Source organism: Primulina tabacum, chromosome 4 (genome assembly GCF_025594145.1).
Source record: "Primulina tabacum isolate GXHZ01 chromosome 4, ASM2559414v2, whole genome shotgun sequence".
In the NCBI taxonomy this organism is placed as follows: Eukaryota; Viridiplantae; Streptophyta; class Magnoliopsida; order Lamiales; family Gesneriaceae; genus Primulina; species Primulina tabacum.
Window position 1 is genome coordinate 4,889,567 of NC_134553.1, and position 19,294 is coordinate 4,908,860.

Sequence of the window (19,294 nt, forward strand, 5' to 3'; positions counted from 1 at the left end):
TGAATCTCTGTGCTGTAATATCATAAGTTAATCTGGTGGGTTCTAACCCAAGGGAGTGGTGGATCGACACTTGTGCCACTCGCCATGTTTGCTCCGACAAGGAGATGTTTGCTACTCTTGAGGAATCTATGAATGGTGAAAAGCTATTCATGGGAAATTCCGCCACTTCCGAGATCAAGGGTCAAGGGAAAGTTGTCCTAAAGTCTAAAGATGACATCTGAAAAAGAACTGACTTTGAACAATGTGCTGTATGTGCCTGACATCCACAAGAACTTGGTGTCAGGGTCGCTTCTGAAGAAGCATGGTTTCCGCATTGTATTCGAGTCAGATAAAGTGGTTTTGTCGAAAAGTGGAATGTTTATTGGCAAAGGTTATGTTTGTAATGGGTTATTCAAACTCAATGTTATGGCTGTTAAGCCTGTGATGAATAAAGTTAATACTTTTGCTTACTTGCTTGAGTCTTCTTGTTTATGGCATGGTAGACTTGGACACGTTAATTACGATACAATTCGTAGACTAATTAACATGAAAAGCATTCATGCATTCCAAATTGATAAACAACACAAATGTGAAACTTGTGTTGAGGCAAAACTAACAAGTTCATTTTTTCGAACTATTGAAAGAAATAGTGAACCACTTGATCTAATTCACAGTGATATATGTGACCTAAAAAGTGTGCAAACTCGTGGTGGAAATAAATACTTCATCACTTTTGTTGACGATAGCACAAAATTTTGTTATGTATATCTCCTCAAAAGTAAGGATGAAGCTATTGACAAATTTGTCCAATATAAGAGTGAAGTTGAAAACCAACTTACCAAGAAAATTAAGGTGCTAAGAAGTGATCGTGAAGGTGAATATAAATCACCATTTGCTGAGTTTCGTGCTCAACACGGTATCAAACACGAAAGAACTGCACCTTATTCTCCTCAGCAAAATGGCATTGCAGAGAGAAAGAATCGCACATTGAAAGAAATGATGAATGCGTTGTTATTAAGTTCTGTTTTACCACAGAACATGTGGGGGGAAGATGCTCTAACAGCAAATTACCTTTTAAATAAGGTACCCTGAAAGAAGCAAGATAATAGTCCATATAAGTTATGGAAAGGTAGAAGTCCTTCCTACCAATACTTGCGAGTGTGGGGGTGTCTTGCTAAGGTAGCAGTACCCACTCCAAAGAAAGTAAAGATAGGACCAAAAACTATTGATTGCATTTTCATTGGATATGCTCAAAACAGTAGCGCTTATCGTTTTCTTGTACATGAATATCAAATACCTGATATTCACAAGAATACGATAATGGAATCAAGAAATGCTTCATTCTTTGAACACATGTTTCCAGGCAAATCTAAGGAAGAACCAAGTTCATCCAAAAGATTATATGAAACAATTGATGAAGAACAAGAGCTTGATCAAGACATTGAACCTAGACGTAGCAAGAGAGCGGACTGAGAAATCCTTTGGTCCGGATTTCATCACTTTTATGATGGAAAGTGAACCTCAAAGCTTCAAGGAAGCAATCAGTTCATCTGAGAGACCTCTATGGAAAGAGGCTATCAATTCCAAAATGGAATCCATTTTACAAAATCATACTTGGGAATTAGTAAATCTTCATCCAGGAAGCAAACCACTAGGCTGTAAATGGGTTTTCAAAAGGAAAATGAAATCAGATGGAACCATAGATAAGTATAAAGCCAGATTGATAATTAAAGGTTACCATCAATGAGAAGAGCTTGATTACTTTGACACATATTCTCCTGTATCGAAAATAACCTCTATTCGTGTGATACTTGCGATTGCCGCCTTGCGGAATCTTGAAGTACACCAAATGGACGTAAAGACAGCTTTTCTAAATGAAGATTTAGAAGAAGAAATTTACATGGAACAACCTGAGGGATTTTCTGCGACTGGTCAAGAAAATAAGGTTTGTAAACTGGTGAAGCCTCTGTATGGCTTAAAACAAGCACCAAAACAATGGCACGAAAATTTGATAAGGCCATGTTGGAAAGTGGATTTAAATTCAGTGATTGTGACAAATGTGTATACATAAAAAACACTGAAAATGGATATGTCATTTTATGTCTTTACGTAGATGACATACTTATCAGTGGTAGTAATGATAAGATGATCAAATCCACCAAAAAGTTATTGAACTCAAGATTTGACATGAAAGATTTGGGTTTAACCGATGTAATCCTTGGAATTAAAATCCATAAAACATCAGAAGGGCTAGTCCTAAGTCAGTCACATTATGTTGACAAAATAATTGAGAAATTCAACAATGATGACTCTGCATTGGCTAAAACTCCGATAGATACCAGTCAGCATCTATCAAAGAATCGAGGTGAAAGTATGTCTCAATTAGAGTACTCTCGAGTCATTGGAAGTCTGATGTACTTAATGAGTTGTACAAGACCAGACATAGCTTATGCAGTGAGCAAATTGAGTAGATTCACGAGTAATCCAGGAGCTGAACACTGGAAAGCAATTATCAGATTGCTAAGATACTTAAGTTACACTCGTGATCATTATCCTGCTGTTATTGAGGGATACAGCGATGCAAATTGGATATCTGATACGAAAGACTCAAAATCTATAAGTGGATTTGTATTCACTTTAGGAGGTGCATCAATTGCGTGGAAAATCTTCTAAACAAACTGTAATAGCAAGATCCACAATGGAATATGAGTTTATAGCTCTTGAAAAAAGTGCTGAAGAGGCTGAATGACTGCGTCACTTCTTAGAAGATGTTTCATGATGGGAAAAACCAGTGCCGGCTATATGCATACATTGTAATAGCCAATCTGCGATTGGAAGGGCACAAAATAAAACGTATAATGGTAAGTTAGGCATTTACGTCGTAGACATAATACTATTAGACAACTACTCTCAACTGTAGTTATCTCTGTTGACTATGTAAAGTCAAAGGATAATATTGCGGATCCGCTGACCAAAGGGTTAAACAGAGAGTTAGTTGCGAAATCGTCAAGGGGAATGGGGCTCAAGCCTATAGAATAAATTGGTGCGAAGGAAAACCCAACCTACGCTGACTGGAGATCCCAAGAACTAGGTTCAATGGGACAACCTAATCGCACTAATTTGGAGAAGCACTGTGGGGGTTATCCCTAGTCCATTCCTATTATGAAACAGTGAATGTTGAGGATAAGCTTACGGCTTTTAATGATTCTGATAAAAAGCAATATAGAATCATCTATGTGAGAGAGAAGTGTGGCCGCTTCGAAGGAATTACGTGGCTCAATTCTAGACACTCTTGCAGAACCAGGCGTGTGTTCATGGCCAAAAAGAACACAATCATGAGAACTTAATAATATCAGGGAGAGTCTTGTGTGAAGTATATCACAATTCACACAAACGGATGTACAATTCAAAGACATCATGTCTACTGTCAACCAGTGAATTAATATGCTTTCACAAAGAAAGGTTCAAAGGGTAACACCTACCTATCCTATGCAAGACTCAACTGTTGAACTTTATCAGTGGAATCCTTTCGTATAACTTTAAATTCTCATTCATGTGGGGGATATGCACCCCCTACGCCTGTGTGCGCGAGAGAGAGTCTCTTGACCAATCATTATTACACCTCCATAAAGTGTAACAATGCTTGAGACAATAATCGTGCGGAAAAAAATGTTTACATATTAAATATAACATCAACGCAAAAATAGAGAAAAAATTGTTGTGAAAAATCGACAAATGGTCTCAATTATTATAATATTTATGATATAAATATAAAGGGTAAATTGACGATAAATTTTCAAACTTAAAAGACTCACGCGAAGCCTTAGCTTCATTAACTAAAGATGTCATCTCTACTAGAAGAGCATGAGGTCTATGGGTCTGTCTAACCAATATGGACAAAGTCAAGTTTCCATTTAAGTTACATCAGAGTTCTGTAAATAGATCTTTTCTGTTAAACACTATAAAAAGAAAAACAATAGGTTTTGCAGAAAACCTATTTGAAAAAAAATCTTATTTGGAATAGGAAGCTATCAGAGAGCAAAGAAACTCGCTGGAAATTCAGTAATATGACTCATGTGGGAAGATGGTCAGAAAGTATCTACCCAGAATGCCTTAACCAAAACGAGCCAAAATTCGGTAAAGGCTTTCGACCCAGAACGAACCGAAATCATTTTGCAGAAAAAGATCACGTGGTGAGGGACCACGCAAAAAAATAATTTCCTCGGGACCATACAAAAGTAGAAGTTCCCCGACAAAGATAAAGTATGCATGTGATTCAAGCACTCTATCAGTGGAAGATGAACCACCACTAAAAGACGATTCTACTAACTAGTGGAAGATTGACCACTTAACCACCAGTAATGACAAGCCTCTAACTAGTGGTTGAAAAGACCACCACTCATAAGATGATGTCGACCACAAATGCAGAATGATTCACAATATTTTAAGTCTAATTTCAAATCTAACGTGACTTTTATAAATATCTAGGCATAAGGAAGATGAAGACATCATTTACACGAGGTTACTATGTATTAATAAATTATATGTTTGAATAAAAAGATCAAAACTTGCTGTCTTTCTCATGTATTATTTTAAATTGAATCACTTTACTATGCACCTGAGGTAGAAAACGAAACATGGTTGTATTAGATGGTGTTGAAGCAATCTGCGTCAGGAACCATATGTTGCGACTGTCTGAAAATTTTGTGTAGCTGCAAGTGTTTGGGCTATATGATTTTAAGAACAGACTCGATAAGTATAACAATTTCACATACCACAATTATGAAGATTGATGATATTTTTGAAAATTTTAAATGATTAGGGAACCAAACCAAATATTTGGAAGAATAGAGACTGAGGAGAAAGTTAATTTTTTTGATAGTGAGGGATTTGTATTTTCTATTATGGCTGAAACACAGCATCTGATGTTGTGCTTGTAGATGAAACACAACACCTGATCATCTCGTTTTGTCTGAAACTTTTTTCAAATTTATATGATATTATGTGAAGTCTATCATTATCTCGTATAAAAAATATATATCATCAATATTATACTCATAGCAGAAGATTCAAATCCGATAACGTCAATATCAAATTGCCCGAAGATAAAATGTATTTGCTTGATAGCGATATAAAGAACAATAAATATTATATACGTTTAAAAGAAATAGAAGCCCGAGATACGTGTTCAAGAGCTGTGTTGTGTTCTCCAAAAAAATTTCATTTGTTCCCAACGGAAATTTATTATTGATCACCACTTGTGGCCGTATTTGATTTGATGAAATATCCAGTCTCATCGGAGCATAAATTTTTGTAGATGAGCGTGATATCATCGACAAGTAGCATTCAAGAGATGGATTATCCCACATGTATAAGCACCAAATTCAAACACCCACGATTCCTCGTTAATCTTCGATAACCCCGAGAATTTGGGTAGATATTCCCAGAATATCCGTGCTGAATCGAAAACCCTTCTCAAAGATCGGAAAGTTGACCCTTTTTTGCAGCTGTCGATTGTCAAAAGTAACGTTGGGGGATATAAAATTCAGAAAAAATAGGAGGGTGTTTGTCAAGCGGAGGCCGGCCGGCGGCGCAGCGGCCCTCGGCTCCTCCGGCGGTCGTCCGGAGGCCTTCGCTACCGGACATTAACGATGGGGGTGGCGCTGATAATGCCAAGTTGAAGGCTGTCGTCCCTAAGTCCAAGTCCAAGACCCCAGCCGACCTCGTGCGCCAGACACGCGATCTGCTCGTCTTTGTCGATCGTGGTGTTGTTGACACTAAGGAGAGCAAACGCGACGAAAAGGTGTATAAATATATCTATGTTTTCGTTAATTTGGTTTTGGTTTTTCGCTTGTCTGCTTTCATTCGTTTATTTGTTTTTTGGTGGTGTTGTAAGAGCATCTTGATTAAATTTTAATGGATACTGTTACTTCGGTGATTCGTCATCGCTTTATTCTCCATCTTTGGGTTGCTTTCCCAGGATGACCAGGTACACCTGGGGTGCCAGCAGTAACGCTCAAATTGAAATCGTTCGGAATTTATTTTATTGGTTTTATAAAGATTGAACTTTGGCCCCTGATGGCCAAAACACAGTAGTGTTCTGGACCAAATTTATTCTAATTTGCCCTTGTTGCTCCTATAGCCTTCTGCGACTGTAGTCTTCTTTTTATTGACAAGGTTGTCTCTTTCCTTTTTCTCGTTTCACTTTGTCCAGATGATGGAATTAAGCAAACTTATGCGAGATTTGAAGGTGATTCTTTATGGTGATAGTGAAACTGAGCCTGTAGCCGAAGCTTGTACGCAGTTGACACAGGAGTTTTTCAGGGAGAACTCTCTACGCCTACTAATCACATGTCTTCCCCAGCTGAACTTGGAGGTAATTTCCAAATGGTTTAGTTTGAATGCAATGAATAAACAGGTTATTTTTTGTCCATCTTCATTAGCTCTATTCTTTTTTTTTATTTAAAAATCTGATTGGTGAACTTGATCTGGAAAGTACAAAAATACTGATCATTGTTTTTGGCTCTGCACTGTGGCATAACTGTTATCCCATCTATTTACTTGGCCAGATGACTATAGAGATCTGTGTTCTCAATAAGATTAACTTTTGCAGACCCGCAAAGATGCAACACAGGTTGTTGCGAATCTGCAGAGGCAGCAGGTTCAGTCGAGGTTGATTGCTTGTGATTACTTGGAAAAGAACGTAGATTTGATGGATGTGTTGATTTCAGGGTAAGCTAGCATAGGAAAAATTCACTAGACCGTAGTTTGATAAACGAAATTTTCTGAGTTGGAAGTTGGAACTTGTAAATAGGAATCTCAAATTAAATTAGATAGTATGATTTTTTCCGTTGCACATTTTTTATATTTCATATCAGAGAAAGGTTCCACTTGCATTATCCTTGCTCTGTATCTTACCCGATTGGAAACATCTAGTTTGAATATTTTTCAATATTCATTTCTTTGAAAGCATGTGGTGAAAGAGTGGGGTTTCGTTATTTTTCTTCTTCTTTTGAAAATTTATACCATCACAATGATTGACTTTACTTTTCTGTTCCTGTTAGTTATGAAAATACTGATATGGCATTACACTATGGTGCAATGTTGAGGGAGTGCATACGCCACCAAAGTGTTGCAAGGTGAGTGATTTGCTTCGTTTCGCTTGCTCTTGTAAAAATCTACTTCTGTGAAATGGTTTTGAAAGGAAAAAATATTGTGTAGTAGCTTCTCTGTTTATTATATTGGTTCATTCACGTCAATCTAGATTATTACCATTTCAAGGTATGGCAGTTTATGCTGAGATGCATTTATCAGATTTTGATGGGCTACTCTTTTGTGTTTTATATTATCTTAACGAACAAAACATGATATCTTTTCTAACTACTTTGTGTCAAGTATTTTTCCAGCTAGTCACATCATCTTTTTCATAGTGATAAAAAAATTATTTGATATTATTATTCCTTGAAATGTCATATGATATGGAATTTAGTTCAGCTCACTTTACCGTGTTTCCCTTGTTGCACCCCTGACGTCTCAAGCTATGTACTTCGGCTCTAGCTTATTACTTATTTTTGAACTAAATGGATATACTGCTTCACAAACATCCAGTCTTTTTTGGGAAACTGCAGTCATTTAAAAAAAAGTAATTTACTTTTTTCTGAATACAAATAATTATTGAAGGCCATTGTGCATCATTTAGTATGTATCCTGTAGAATATGAAATTTGGTCGTTGATGCTTGCATTTGTAGAAATTTGATGTTTGTGTTCAAGGGCGAGCTTTCGTTTGCAGGTATGTTTTGGAATCAGAACGAATGAAGAATTTTTTTTATTTTATACAACTTCCAAATTTTGACATTGCTTCTGATGCTGCTGCCACTTTCAAGGTTAATTTAGTTCATCAACTCTTTTATACTCACATTTGTTGGTTGATGTTCTGCATGCTACATTACCCAATGGTCTGAAGTAGACAAGGGGATATTAGGTTAGTAGCTTGCAATTGCATTGTCTGCACCATGTTTATTTCAAGTCTTTATTCAGCCTCATACCATCATTTTGAAATTTTGCAAATCTTGCTCCACAAGACCCAAGACAAAGAATTCTTTGTAGTACTTTTCAACTGATCAACTTCTCTGCTTTTCAAAGATCCTGTAGCTATATTTGTGGGTGTGGAATCTTCTTTCTAATTGAATTAAAATGGCACAGCATTTGATAAGGGGCCCTCCCTCTGTGAAAGCGATTATTAGTTTTCTGATGCACCTTAATCCTAGGATCAGATGAAGAAATGGATGTATAACTGTGCTCTGAAATGTTTTGCTAATGCTCGGTTCCTTATTCTCTTGATGTATGACAGAAGCACTATGTAAAGTAACACCTTGAACCTGTGGCTTTGTGTGTTTGTGTGTCTTTTTTGGTCGGCAAAATAGAGTGCAAACATGAGATGTGGGATGAAAGATCGAATATTTTTCTTTATTCTCTCTCACAATGTACTGTCATTCTGGTATTGATGTATAACTAACATGTGTCAACTCATATATCTTGTTACAGGAACTATTAACTAGGCATAAGTCGACTGTGTCCGAATTTCTTTCCAAGAATTATGAATGGGTTAGTGATTTTGGCTTTGTTTGACCGCCCATGTTTTACATGCATCTCCACTAGCAGTATGTAGTTGAGAAAATGCTGCATTCATTAAACATTGTAATTTGATTTTGAGGCTATGGTTTAGTTTGTAAAGCTTACTTTTCTCGTAATAATTTCAAACGGTTCCGCTTTTGTAAATAGTGGTGCTCGATTTGTGTTTAAATCCGATTTTTTACACTGACATTGGGAACAAACAATGTTTTCCTGGGCTTTTGATATGCTCCACTTTTGATCTTCTGGTTGCTTTTACTGTAGTTCTTTGCAGAATATAACTTTAAGCTTCTTGAATCTACCAACTATATCACCAGAAGGCAGGCTATCAAGGTAATGCTTTTTCAATATATTATTTATTCGTTTGGTTTATATGTGACAATTTCACACGACAAACCCTCCTCCATAAACCCCTTGAAGCAATCAAGAACAAATGAAAACAAAATTAGTAAAGCGTTTCAACTGAATAATTGCTGGATACTATACCACTATACCTACTGGGCATCTTTTTCCCGCAGTTGATTTTATTACTTGCTTAGTGAATTCTGATCCGTATGATGTATTCTTTTCAGCTGTTGGGTGATATCCTATTGGATCGTTCAAATTCAACTGTGATGATCCGATATGTTAGCTCGCGGGACAACTTAAGGATCCTCATGAATCTTCTCAGAGTAAGATTGCTTCTTATGGTTTTGGAAACTAAACCTGGCCTTGTGTTTGTAAAAATAGGAATGAAAAAAAAAAATTGATGGTAGATTTTAAAGCTGAAAAAATGAATTAATAAACTAAACGACAAAGTTTATTTAAAATGGCATCAAGAACCCAAACAGGACGAATTCTTTGATGCTAGATTAGAATATGCAACAATGCCCCTCAAAAGTTACTGAAAGAGTTACTGAAAGAATTGGAATCCTGTCTCATCCTTGTGACATTCGTGATCTTCTCAGCAGAGAATCTGTCTTATATTTATTTGATTATCATGTTCTGATTCTGAGGATTCTTTCTTCTGTCAGGAGTCGAGTAAGAGCATTCAGATAGAAGCGTTTCATGTCTTCAAGGTACGATTTGTGTATCCTCCCTTAAGCTAATTCAAGCAAGCCATTCATTTTGCATCACATATGTGCAGTTATTCGTGGCTAATCAGAACAAGCCCCCAGATATTGTCGGTATCCTAGTGACGAACAGAAGCAAGCTTCTACGCCTTTTTGCTGATTTTAAGACCGAGAAAGGTATGATTGATGAATGAAAATGCAAATGCTTGATCATTATATATGTAATGAAAGTTTTAACTCGGTTTTCGCTCCTTGCGATGCAGAGGATGAACAATTTGAAGCCGATAAAGCACAAGTTGTCAAAGAAATTTCTGCACTTGAGCCCAAAGAACGTGATTAATTTTTTGCTCCATTCGTTGTATTTACAATTCATGGCAATGTTGTAATAATAAAAAAATCCCAGTTGGTATCTATTTCCAGATATACTTGTGAATTAATGGTTTTCACACCGGTTTTTATTGACGCTTCCTTTCCTATTTTGATTCTTCTTTCAACTGCTATGATGTGTACAAATGATCACATTTAAGTGGTTTAATTTATTATTATAATTATAAAATTCAAATTTTAATGAGAAATGCAAATAACAAGAAATAGAATATAAATATCATTTCTTAAAATTTTAATATATGTATGATATTAATATCAAAGTGAGAAAAACTGGAATATATGAATGTTTTAAAATGTTAAATTTGAATTATTTGTCATTAGATTTTTTTCATAATATTTTATTTAAGAAGTGAGTTCGTGTCATGTGTTTTATCGTAATTTTAATTATATCGATTATTTGGAAATATATTTTCTCGAAATACTCTTCATTAGGGCACCCACATTGATGTTCAAACCCATTGTGGGTGTTTGTTAAACATCCACCCACTTGTGCATTGTAATGTGGACATTCATTACCTTTTTTATATATTATTTTATTATTATTTTTTTAAAGAGAGTGAATGGGGTGGACTAAGCATTAATTACATGTATTAATATTTTATATATATGTATATTATTTAATTTAATAATGTATTTTAATAATTAAATAAATATTATTTAACCAAGATGGATAAAGTTAAGTTTCCATTTAAATTACATGTGGACCCTACGATTTTTGCTGAGGTGATGGGTGTTATAACATTAACAAATGCGGATGCCTTACATAGTAAGAACCAGCGAGGGAAATTTTTAAATCGGATTAAGATATTTTCAGTGAAAATATTGTAATTCTCAAAAAAACCTCCATATGCTGTTCCAACTTCCAAGGTGTAAAACACTAATTATGATGTCACTGGTTTTATATAAGAAAAAATATTTCTGGAGGGCTTTTTTTATAATTTGTTTTTCACTTAAATAATATTTTCGATATAATAATTTGGAAAGTGTTCTCTTTCTAGGAATAAAATATTTCAAGCTCCACGAAGGGTATAAATGCAATTTGAGATAAAGTGATCAACCCAGGATTATTTCCAACTCCAGTGCGTTGCAACAATAAGAAGACTAGAGTTGTGACATTGCTTGCTACAACTCGTGTTTTATTTACTCGTGACGATTATCTAGGACTGGACAAGGGAAGGACTAACTATGATGTAATACTTGCTCGAAAGCCGATATTCGACTACCAGAATGTGATGGTGGCTAACTAGTATTCCAACAGTTTGCCATTGATCGTCTTCTAACTAGTATTCCAACAGTTTGCCATTGATCGTCTTCTAAGGGTGGTTTGGATGTCATGTGAATTATAACAATTTGAGTTATGGTGTTTTAGCACTCAGAGACCAATCATACGAGCACAGCCAAGAGAGAACACACTTTGTTGGAGATATAGTATGTACATAGTATCAATGCCTTTTTTCTTGCAAAATAATCTTGGTCTGAAGCCCTTCTCCAGCTCCTCAAACTGCCATCCCTTTGTTTCTGTTACAAGTACATATATATATATTATCACAAGCCCAATAATGGAAAATCCAGCAAACAAAGAAATGTGCCCAAAGAACCGATTGCTTCCATAAGAGTTAAGAATGTCTCGCTCGCTATAAGATTCGAAACCCAGTTGAAAACTGCAATGATTCCTCCCCCCATGCCTTTCTACCTCAAAGGATAAATCTCAGAATTCACAATCCACGGTGCAGTCCCCATTCCTGGAGAGTAAGATATGATGTACAACCCAAGAAGCAGGACTGCAAAAAATCAGAATTTGCTCGGACAACCCTTTGTGTACCAGGTACGATGTTCTCCTTGACAGAAACCCTTTAAGTCATCCGTAACAGCCAAATAGGCCCAAGGAAGATACTACCAAGAAAGATGAACAGAAATCAGAGCAGTGCAAGTGTATTATGTAAAGCAGCACTAGTAGGAAATGAAATTCAAGAAAATCTTACTTTGTTGTCCCCATTCGAACAGAAAGCACAATCCGAGGATGATATCAGACACAACTTGCAATTCCAGGATGATTGATTCGAGGCTCGCAAATTTTTTTTTACATGTCGAGTTTCTACCAAAATGGGGGATTCAAAACTGCCGACTGGTGGGGTATGGTCAGAGGCTTGGTAAAACAGGATAGATAATGCAACAATGAAGATGATGATACCAGACATAGATATAATCATCAGCCTTCGCCTCCCATATCCGTCGACAAAAAACATGCTAACAACAGAGCCAACAGCATTTAGACCATAAGTAATAAGAGACAGTGCCAAGGATGTCTTGTTAGACGCGAATCCAGCAAGCTGCACGATTGTAGGACTGTAGTACATGACAGTGTTTATTCTGACAAATTGTTGAGCAACTTGTACGGTGATACCTGCATAAAGGCCTCGACGAACAACGATGTTTCCCCATATATATTCTTTAGTTATGAGAAAAAGTCCTTCCCTATAGACCCTTCATCGGATTTCTTGGCTTCAATGGAGGACTGTAAAGCTTTCATTTCTTCTTCAACTTCATTTTCAGGTTATATTTTCTCTAGAACGGCCCCAGCTTCTTTTACCTTATCCTGCGAGATTAAAGATAAAATTTGGCAGATTTTCAAACATAGTTTTCCTAACAGACGTTAAAAAAATCAAAGTAGCAATGTGGGTTGTGGTACAAATATCTGAAGATATTGTTACCTGCCTATATAACCATCTTGGAGACTCGGGAAGTGACAGCATTAACACGAACTGAACAGCAGCTGGAACGCCTGCTACTCTGAGCATCCAACTGCATGTTCCAGGGGCCTTTTACCACACAAAAAAACCAATCACACTTAAAGGAAATTAACCATCCAAAGCTTGAAGCTGGAAAAGTCATAAAATTACCTCAGTACATGCTAAGTTGATAAGACATGCCAAGAGTTGTCCTCCTGTAATCAACAAACCATTTGTGCTAACGAACGCTCCCCTGATTCTAGCAGGAGATGCTCCTGAGATATAAAGTGGGGCTGTCATAGAAGCCATTCCAACACCTAGGCCAACAAAGATTCGTCCAAGGATTATCATCAAGGGGCCACAGCTGCAGCCATGACAATTGCACCAACAAAAAAAAGGATATCAGCCAAAAAAATGAATTTCTCTCGACCATACTTGTCGTTGATCAAACCACCAAAAGCAGCAGCAATGATAGCTCCTGCCACAGCCATGCTCACTATTTTTTCCTACATAGAAAAGGGTCATGGATCTCGTACATGGAGTGTATGGAACTCAGGATTGCAAGACCACTGGTCATGTACCTGCAACCATGTCTCTCAACAGATTTATAGTCATCCCGATTGTAGAGAAGGGCACCAGAAATAACACCTAATAAGCACCATTATTCTCATCATTTCACATATAATTACACTAGAACAAAATCTGTACTCCAACGAATTGAACAGGTGAAATAATTCACAGAAGTAAAACAAAATGATTTGATAGAAATGTTCTACACCCGTGTCGTAACCAAACAATAGCCCTCCGATGCCTGCTGATAAAGCAAGCCTCATAATGTAAGGTGTTTCCCAGGTTGTTCGCCAGCATTCTGTGAACTCTGTTTTATCTGGTTTAATAACTCCCACCTCAATTCCAATCCCAGCTTGATAATCTGATTCTATACGAATAGATTGAGCATTAAATTTACATAAGCGAACAAATTCCGTAAAATAAATCTAGAGCACTGGTAGGCAGCAAGGTCAATCACTCCCTCGAATGATATCCATTTATTTGATTATTTACAACATTTGTTTCGTCCCAAATACACTCAATGAAGCAAATTCGATCTGTCAGCAAATTGAGTCACACACAAAGAAAAACACATAAAACTCATGAATAAATACGGCATGACAGCTCCTTCCTCCGATGCCTCACCCTCTTCACTTTTGGCGCCGAATCTAATCGCCATCACCAATCATAAATTAAACGGGCAAAATTACCTTGCATGGTCTCAGTCCGTCATGATGTTCAGATATGGCAAGGGCAAAGATCATCTTCTTTCGGGTGAATCGAAGTGTCCTGATACATCTGATCCAAAATTCAAAGCGTGGAATGCCGAAATAATCTGGTCATGTCTTGGTTAATTAACTCAATGACCGCTGAAATTGGCAAAATTTCTTACTCTATACCTCGGGGAAAGAAAATTGGTATTCAACGGGGATACCTACTCTTCCCGAGAAAATATATCTGAGATCTTTGAAATTGAAAGTCATCTTCACGATCTGCGCCAAGGTGAGAACACAATCGCTGGATATTTTACTAGCCTCGCTTGATTTTGGCAGCAATTGGATATGTTCGAAATTTTTGAATGGAAGTGCGCATAGATGGAAAACGATACAAAGACATCTTTGAGAAGAAAGGGGTTTTTAAATTTCTTTCAGATTATATTAATTATTTTTTATTTTTGAATTTTGATATGCCGCCACCAATTATACTCATCTTTATGTATATAGCTCGTCTTCGTAAATATCGCTAATATGACACTCACACTCATATAATTTTGATATATTTCATTGACTTAACTGTAGACACAATAATGATTCAAATGTTGTTCTGCATTGGAGATTGCCCCTGGAGTCGAGAATTCGCGTCATTGTGGGATTCATGCTAGTGCTGAGTTATAATTCACGAGATGAGGGATAAATTTTGTTGGAGAATGAACAAGTAATCAAGGTTTTCAGCAACGGGGGTTTAGTATTCTTCATGCAAACGCCATTATGATTTAAGTTGTGTACTTAAAAATATGACCAGAATGCAGTAATTCTACATCTCGCCCAGAAAAAACCTTCTGAATGCGAAAAATACAGTTGACGAGGAATTCGAGGTCTCAATCTTCAAGTTTATTGGCTTTCCTAGCGTGGTTCACAATGGCGATGTTTATACAGAGGACGAGGGAATCTTCTATGCTCCCCGGGTGGTGGAAACCCTTAGATCCCATCCCACTTGTTTGGGAAACGTGTAAACTTGCATTTGTGTAGCAGAAGATTAGCCTACATTTTCATGAATTGGAAGGACCCAAAATTTTAATTAGGGAGTGAACTGCATCTCTGTTATGCACATCATTCAGTTGCTATATGTCAAAATCAAAGTCGTTCGGCGAAAAACATTGTACTGCAGAGACAGAGCAATCAAGAAATCGGAATACTCCTCACCTACGTAGAAATAATAGACAAGAAACCTGGCAGTGGCATAGACTGCAAACTTAGCTAACCAGTAGGATGTATTCCACAATTCAATTTTACATTTCAAACTAAATTCACAACAAATAAAAACTATATGGAAAGCTCGAGTTTTGGATCTCAGCACAAAATCTTTAGCAGAAAGCTGATGATGAATTCTCATATAGAAAAACAGTGTCCTGTATGTCACCCAGGAACAGGTGCAACCCTTGTTCCTCTACTTTGCTTATCTTGTATTTATCTTACACCGAAAAAGATATCCATTCGATGTTTTCCCTAGGCTGCAATTCCTGTTTAAAAATGAAACACCATCCGTAAGCCACAAAACCACAGTTTCAGCTACATTCTGCAGGTCGAGAAATATAAAGCTGTAGTTTTTCCAATTCATATCGAATATACCGTTTTCATTCCAATGAATATGGAATAGTTCCAAATATAGTTGTCAGTAAAATGGAGTGAACAAGAAAAGTGCAACGGCATAGCAGATATAGGAGTTTATTTTAAAAAAGGGAACAAGTACCTCTATTTGATCTAGTTGCGCGATTAGCACCAATGTAATCCCCGACATAACCAATTGAATTCTTAGGTGTAACATTTGGAGCTTTAGTCTCGAATCCATAATTAAATGAGCTAGAACCCTCGAGCTCTAAGGGTAACAAACGCCCACCCCGGTCTCCAAAAAATGAATCCCCCTCATATATATTCTCCAACCCTGCCTCGCGAAAATTATTGGTGACAAAATATGACTGCGTCGAGTCCGTATAACCTCCATTGTTTCTAATGTTGGTTTCTCTGCCAACAAAATTTCTCTCTCCACTTCCATAACCCAAATTTCCAGTTATCAAAGAACCAGTTCCTTCAACTTGTGTTGAAACATGAGAAAAATCCCACATATCCCCAAAAATTCCAACGTTTCCACCGATGGAGTTACTGAATCTGTCTGAGTTTCCAGTATAATGAGAGAGCACTCCACGTCCATGGCCATTAACAGAATCTCCTATTGCCCCATAGTTCGAACCAAACCCCATGTCTAAATTCAGGTCTATGTCATATTTTGATGGGCTATGTGGATGATACACATTTCGGCCCACTGTCGCAGGACTAAACCGACCATCCATTCTCATACCATAGCCTCCTGCAGAGTTTGAATTGTAGCCTTGTGTATGAGCATTGAGGAAACTGCTCAGCCTATTGAGGCCATAGTTATAGCCACTTGGTTGACTACGTGTTGATCCAGGAGATAACTCTTTAGGAACTGCCCGTTTAACCTCAACCATTTTTCCATTGAGTTCATGAAAGGTGTTAGCCAAAACTTTATCCGCTGCTTCCTCTGAATCGTAAGTAACAAAACCAAATCCTCGAGGTCTACCTGTGTTGTGATCATACATCACCACGACATCTGTTGTTGTTCCAAATTTGTCAAAGTACCTTTTGAACTCAATTTCTGTGATGGTCGAAGCGAGACCTCCAACAAAAATCTTTCTAGTGCGGGCAGGACTAGGTGAACTCTGAACAGCCCCACTATTGTTTCTTGTAGAATTTTGATTATCATCCCTAGGTACGGCCCTTTTAGCTTCTACCTGATGAATGAAAACAAGAACATAAATTTAGTGGTGTCAAAAAAAACTAATGTTAATTGTACTTCATTTGGTACTATTCACACTCCTCTTTTATGAGGAATATAAGAATAAATCCACTTTATGAGTAGGGTGCATATAACACAAACAAAATGCAAATAACACTACTCATCAAAATATTAAATGACACCATAAAAATTTGATTCTGATGGATGTTGAATCAGTGCTAATACAATTAATTTCCATCATTAATTCTCGTTACACTTCAAATCATGCTTTAATGAACCATATAATGGAATCATTATCGGTAAGAAACAACTGTTAACTAGTTGCCCAAAGAACTGAGAAAACCAAAAAGAAAGCGAAGAAAATAAAGCAACAATTGATGCCAAAGGCTTTTAGAGCTTCTTTTCCCAAACAACTAACTTCACCAAGATTCGTGCACTCAAAACTTCGTCTATATCACAATATATACAAAGTTCCATTTATATCACAGAACATACAAAGTTCCTAGTGATTAAATTCATTATATAGAAGTTCTATGAAGAGTTGAGCACCACCAATCACCAAGTGTTGTATAAAAAGAATCCATCTTTGTACCAAGAGGTAATTAAGCTGTATATCTCACTTGTGAATTTCGTGAATCATCTAATGAATTTAAAATATTATAGTAATTGACGAATTCACATATTCACCAATCTACTGATACGAAATGCTACTTTATAAGAATTCCACTCTTGACTCAGATTGGCACACAATTTTTTCATAAAGTACAAACCTATACAGGTTATGTGCTTGCCTGATGAACATTGATAAAGCTCAGCAAAACTAATACCATGAATTGCAACACAATATTCAATTCACAAATGCTATACCAAATGTGAAGATACATGACTTACAGCTCTGCCATCTATGATATGCCTTCCCTTTAAAACTCTTTCAGCAACAGAAGCACTGGCAAACACGATAAAGCCAAAACCACGGGAACGACCTGTGATCCGGTCTTTCATTATCACAGCTTGCGCCACCTCACCAAAAGTTTGGAAATAATCTGTCAGACGCTCTTCAGTGGTTTCCCAAGAGATCCCACCAATGAACAGTTTTCCGGAATCCATTTCCATTTTCTACGCACCTGCATACAATATTCCGCTCAATCAATCCACAACTCATTAAATTGAACCCAAGCAACATAAAACATCTAATTAAGTATCATCAATATCACCAAAAAGAATCACTGCCAAAACCGTAGCACTCAGTACAAAGTTAAGAGCGAGTAATGGATATACGAGAAAGTGTAGTAAATTTAGACACCGTCCTATTTCATATTACAATCCAGCTACGGTATCTCATATATCTAGCTCCATATAGAATCGGCCATCAAAGCAATGAAGTCCAATTAATACAAACAAGAAAATGTAGATTGAATAACGAACAGACCTCAAGAAAACAAATTACAACAGAAACCCGGCAATTCCCCGACTTCAAATGGGTGTATTTTGATTCAGACGGAGACCATCTAATCTCAAACAGATCGATAACCAACAGCACACACAATCCAGAACCCCTGAAAATTCATTCAAGATTCAAACTTTTGACTATGAACGACTAAAAAAGATCAACGCCTCGGAAAATATGAACTTAAAATCCCAAACAACAAATACCAGAAGAAAAGTTTGTTGAATTCAAGATCTGATAGGATGCATAGATAGAGAAGCAGAGGGCTAATGGCCCTCTCTTTTCTTCTCTTTTTCGTTTGCTTTGTTCACCAAAATTCAGTCTTTGATGGAATTGCCAAAGATAAAAATATATTTAGTAATGTGGTGTGAAAGAGAAAAAAAGAAAGGTTGTGTTGGCTGCGGAGATTGATTCTTCACATCCTAAAAATAGGTGAGAATGGTGTTATCATGTTTTAATATCAATTGATCTCTCATTTTATAATTCGTGCAGCTTGGAAACATAATTCAAAATATGATTTTGTTGGCATTTCATATGTCACAGTAGTTAAATTTTTTTTAAAAAAAACAGAAGACCAAAATTCAGATCTAGTTCGGTGAAACATTGGTAGTTGCTAGAAAATGGTCAATATTCATTTATGGCTGTAAATAGAAGGATGCTCCTGTCTATCGTATGTATCCTTGGCACGCAAGTTGTGTCATCGCCAAGAACAAATTTATAATAAATTTGATGCATATGCACCATCATGAATTTCAACTCTAATATATGCATACATATATATATTGGGTTTTTTATTTTTATTTTTTAAACTCAAATTGTAGACTCTATCTTGATACTCTTCCTTGAAAAAATTATCTACAATTATTGAGTTTAAACTATTTATGAAACTATGCTAAAAAAAACACTACGAAATCGGTGGCCTCTACTCTCCCAATCATTCGAGTCATGCTAGCAAAGCTTGATTCAACGAGAGGGCAATGTCACA

At 36.6% G+C, this 19,294-nt stretch overlaps 2 protein-coding genes and 1 pseudogene across 4 annotated transcripts; 1 reads left to right on the forward strand and 2 right to left on the reverse strand.

The window, feature by feature from the left end:
- The first annotated feature begins 5,134 nt into the window (after window positions 1–5,134).
- Window positions 5,135–10,142, forward strand: LOC142542678 (putative MO25-like protein At5g47540). 2 transcript variants are annotated; one of them, XM_075649439.1, is made up of 11 exons: window positions 5,135–5,782; window positions 6,194–6,355; window positions 6,593–6,711; window positions 7,044–7,118; window positions 7,770–7,863; window positions 8,525–8,584; window positions 8,876–8,944; window positions 9,184–9,282; window positions 9,625–9,669; window positions 9,738–9,840; window positions 9,927–10,142. In XM_075649439.1, the coding sequence occupies exons 2-11, from the start codon at window positions 6,194–6,196 to the stop codon at window positions 10,001–10,003; spliced, it is 903 nt and encodes a 300-aa protein (XP_075505554.1). In that variant the 5' UTR covers window positions 5,135–5,782; the 3' UTR covers window positions 10,004–10,142. The 2 variants fall into 2 exon arrangements, with proteins under 2 accessions (XP_075505554.1, XP_075505555.1); XM_075649440.1 differs by lacking the exon at window positions 5,135–5,782 and adding an exon at window positions 5,835–5,968.
- Window positions 10,143–11,379: 1,237 nt separating this feature from the next.
- Window positions 11,380–14,497, reverse strand: LOC142542679 (inositol transporter 4-like; annotated as a pseudogene).
- An 878-nt stretch (window positions 14,498–15,375) lies between these two features.
- LOC142542680 (heterogeneous nuclear ribonucleoprotein 1-like) lies at window positions 15,376–18,758 on the reverse strand. 2 transcript variants are annotated; one of them, XM_075649441.1, is made up of 5 exons: window positions 18,516–18,757; window positions 18,292–18,418; window positions 17,754–17,986; window positions 15,798–16,857; window positions 15,376–15,567 (listed from the first exon to the last, which is right to left on the reverse strand). In XM_075649441.1, exons 3-5 carry the CDS (start codon window positions 17,973–17,975, stop codon window positions 15,554–15,556), a joined length of 1,296 nt encoding a protein of 431 aa, XP_075505556.1. In that variant the 5' UTR covers window positions 17,976–17,986; window positions 18,292–18,418; window positions 18,516–18,757; the 3' UTR covers window positions 15,376–15,553. The 2 variants fall into 2 exon arrangements, with proteins under 2 accessions (XP_075505556.1, XP_075505558.1); XM_075649443.1 differs by lacking the exon at window positions 18,292–18,418 and having other exon boundaries at window positions 18,516–18,758.
- Between the last annotated feature and the right edge of the window lie 536 nt (window positions 18,759–19,294).

Bases quoted from the DNA above. Each gene is read 5' to 3' on its own strand.
- LOC142542680 (XM_075649443.1), bottom strand. From the start codon at position 17,975: ATGGAAATGGATTCCGGAAAACTGTTCATTGGTGGGATCTCTTGGGAA. The intron at 16,858-17,753 runs GTAAGTCATGTA...TTCATTCATCAG, and splicing joins ATATCATAGATGGCAGAGCT to GTAGAAGCTAAAAGGGCCGT.
- LOC142542678 (XM_075649439.1), top strand. From the start codon at position 6,194: ATGATGGAATTAAGCAAACTTATGCGAGATTTGAAGGTGATTCTTTAT. The intron at 8,945-9,183 runs GTAATGCTTTTT...TATTCTTTTCAG, and splicing joins CCAGAAGGCAGGCTATCAAG to CTGTTGGGTGATATCCTATT. The intron at 9,283-9,624 runs GTAAGATTGCTT...TTCTTCTGTCAG, and splicing joins TCCTCATGAATCTTCTCAGA to GAGTCGAGTAAGAGCATTCA.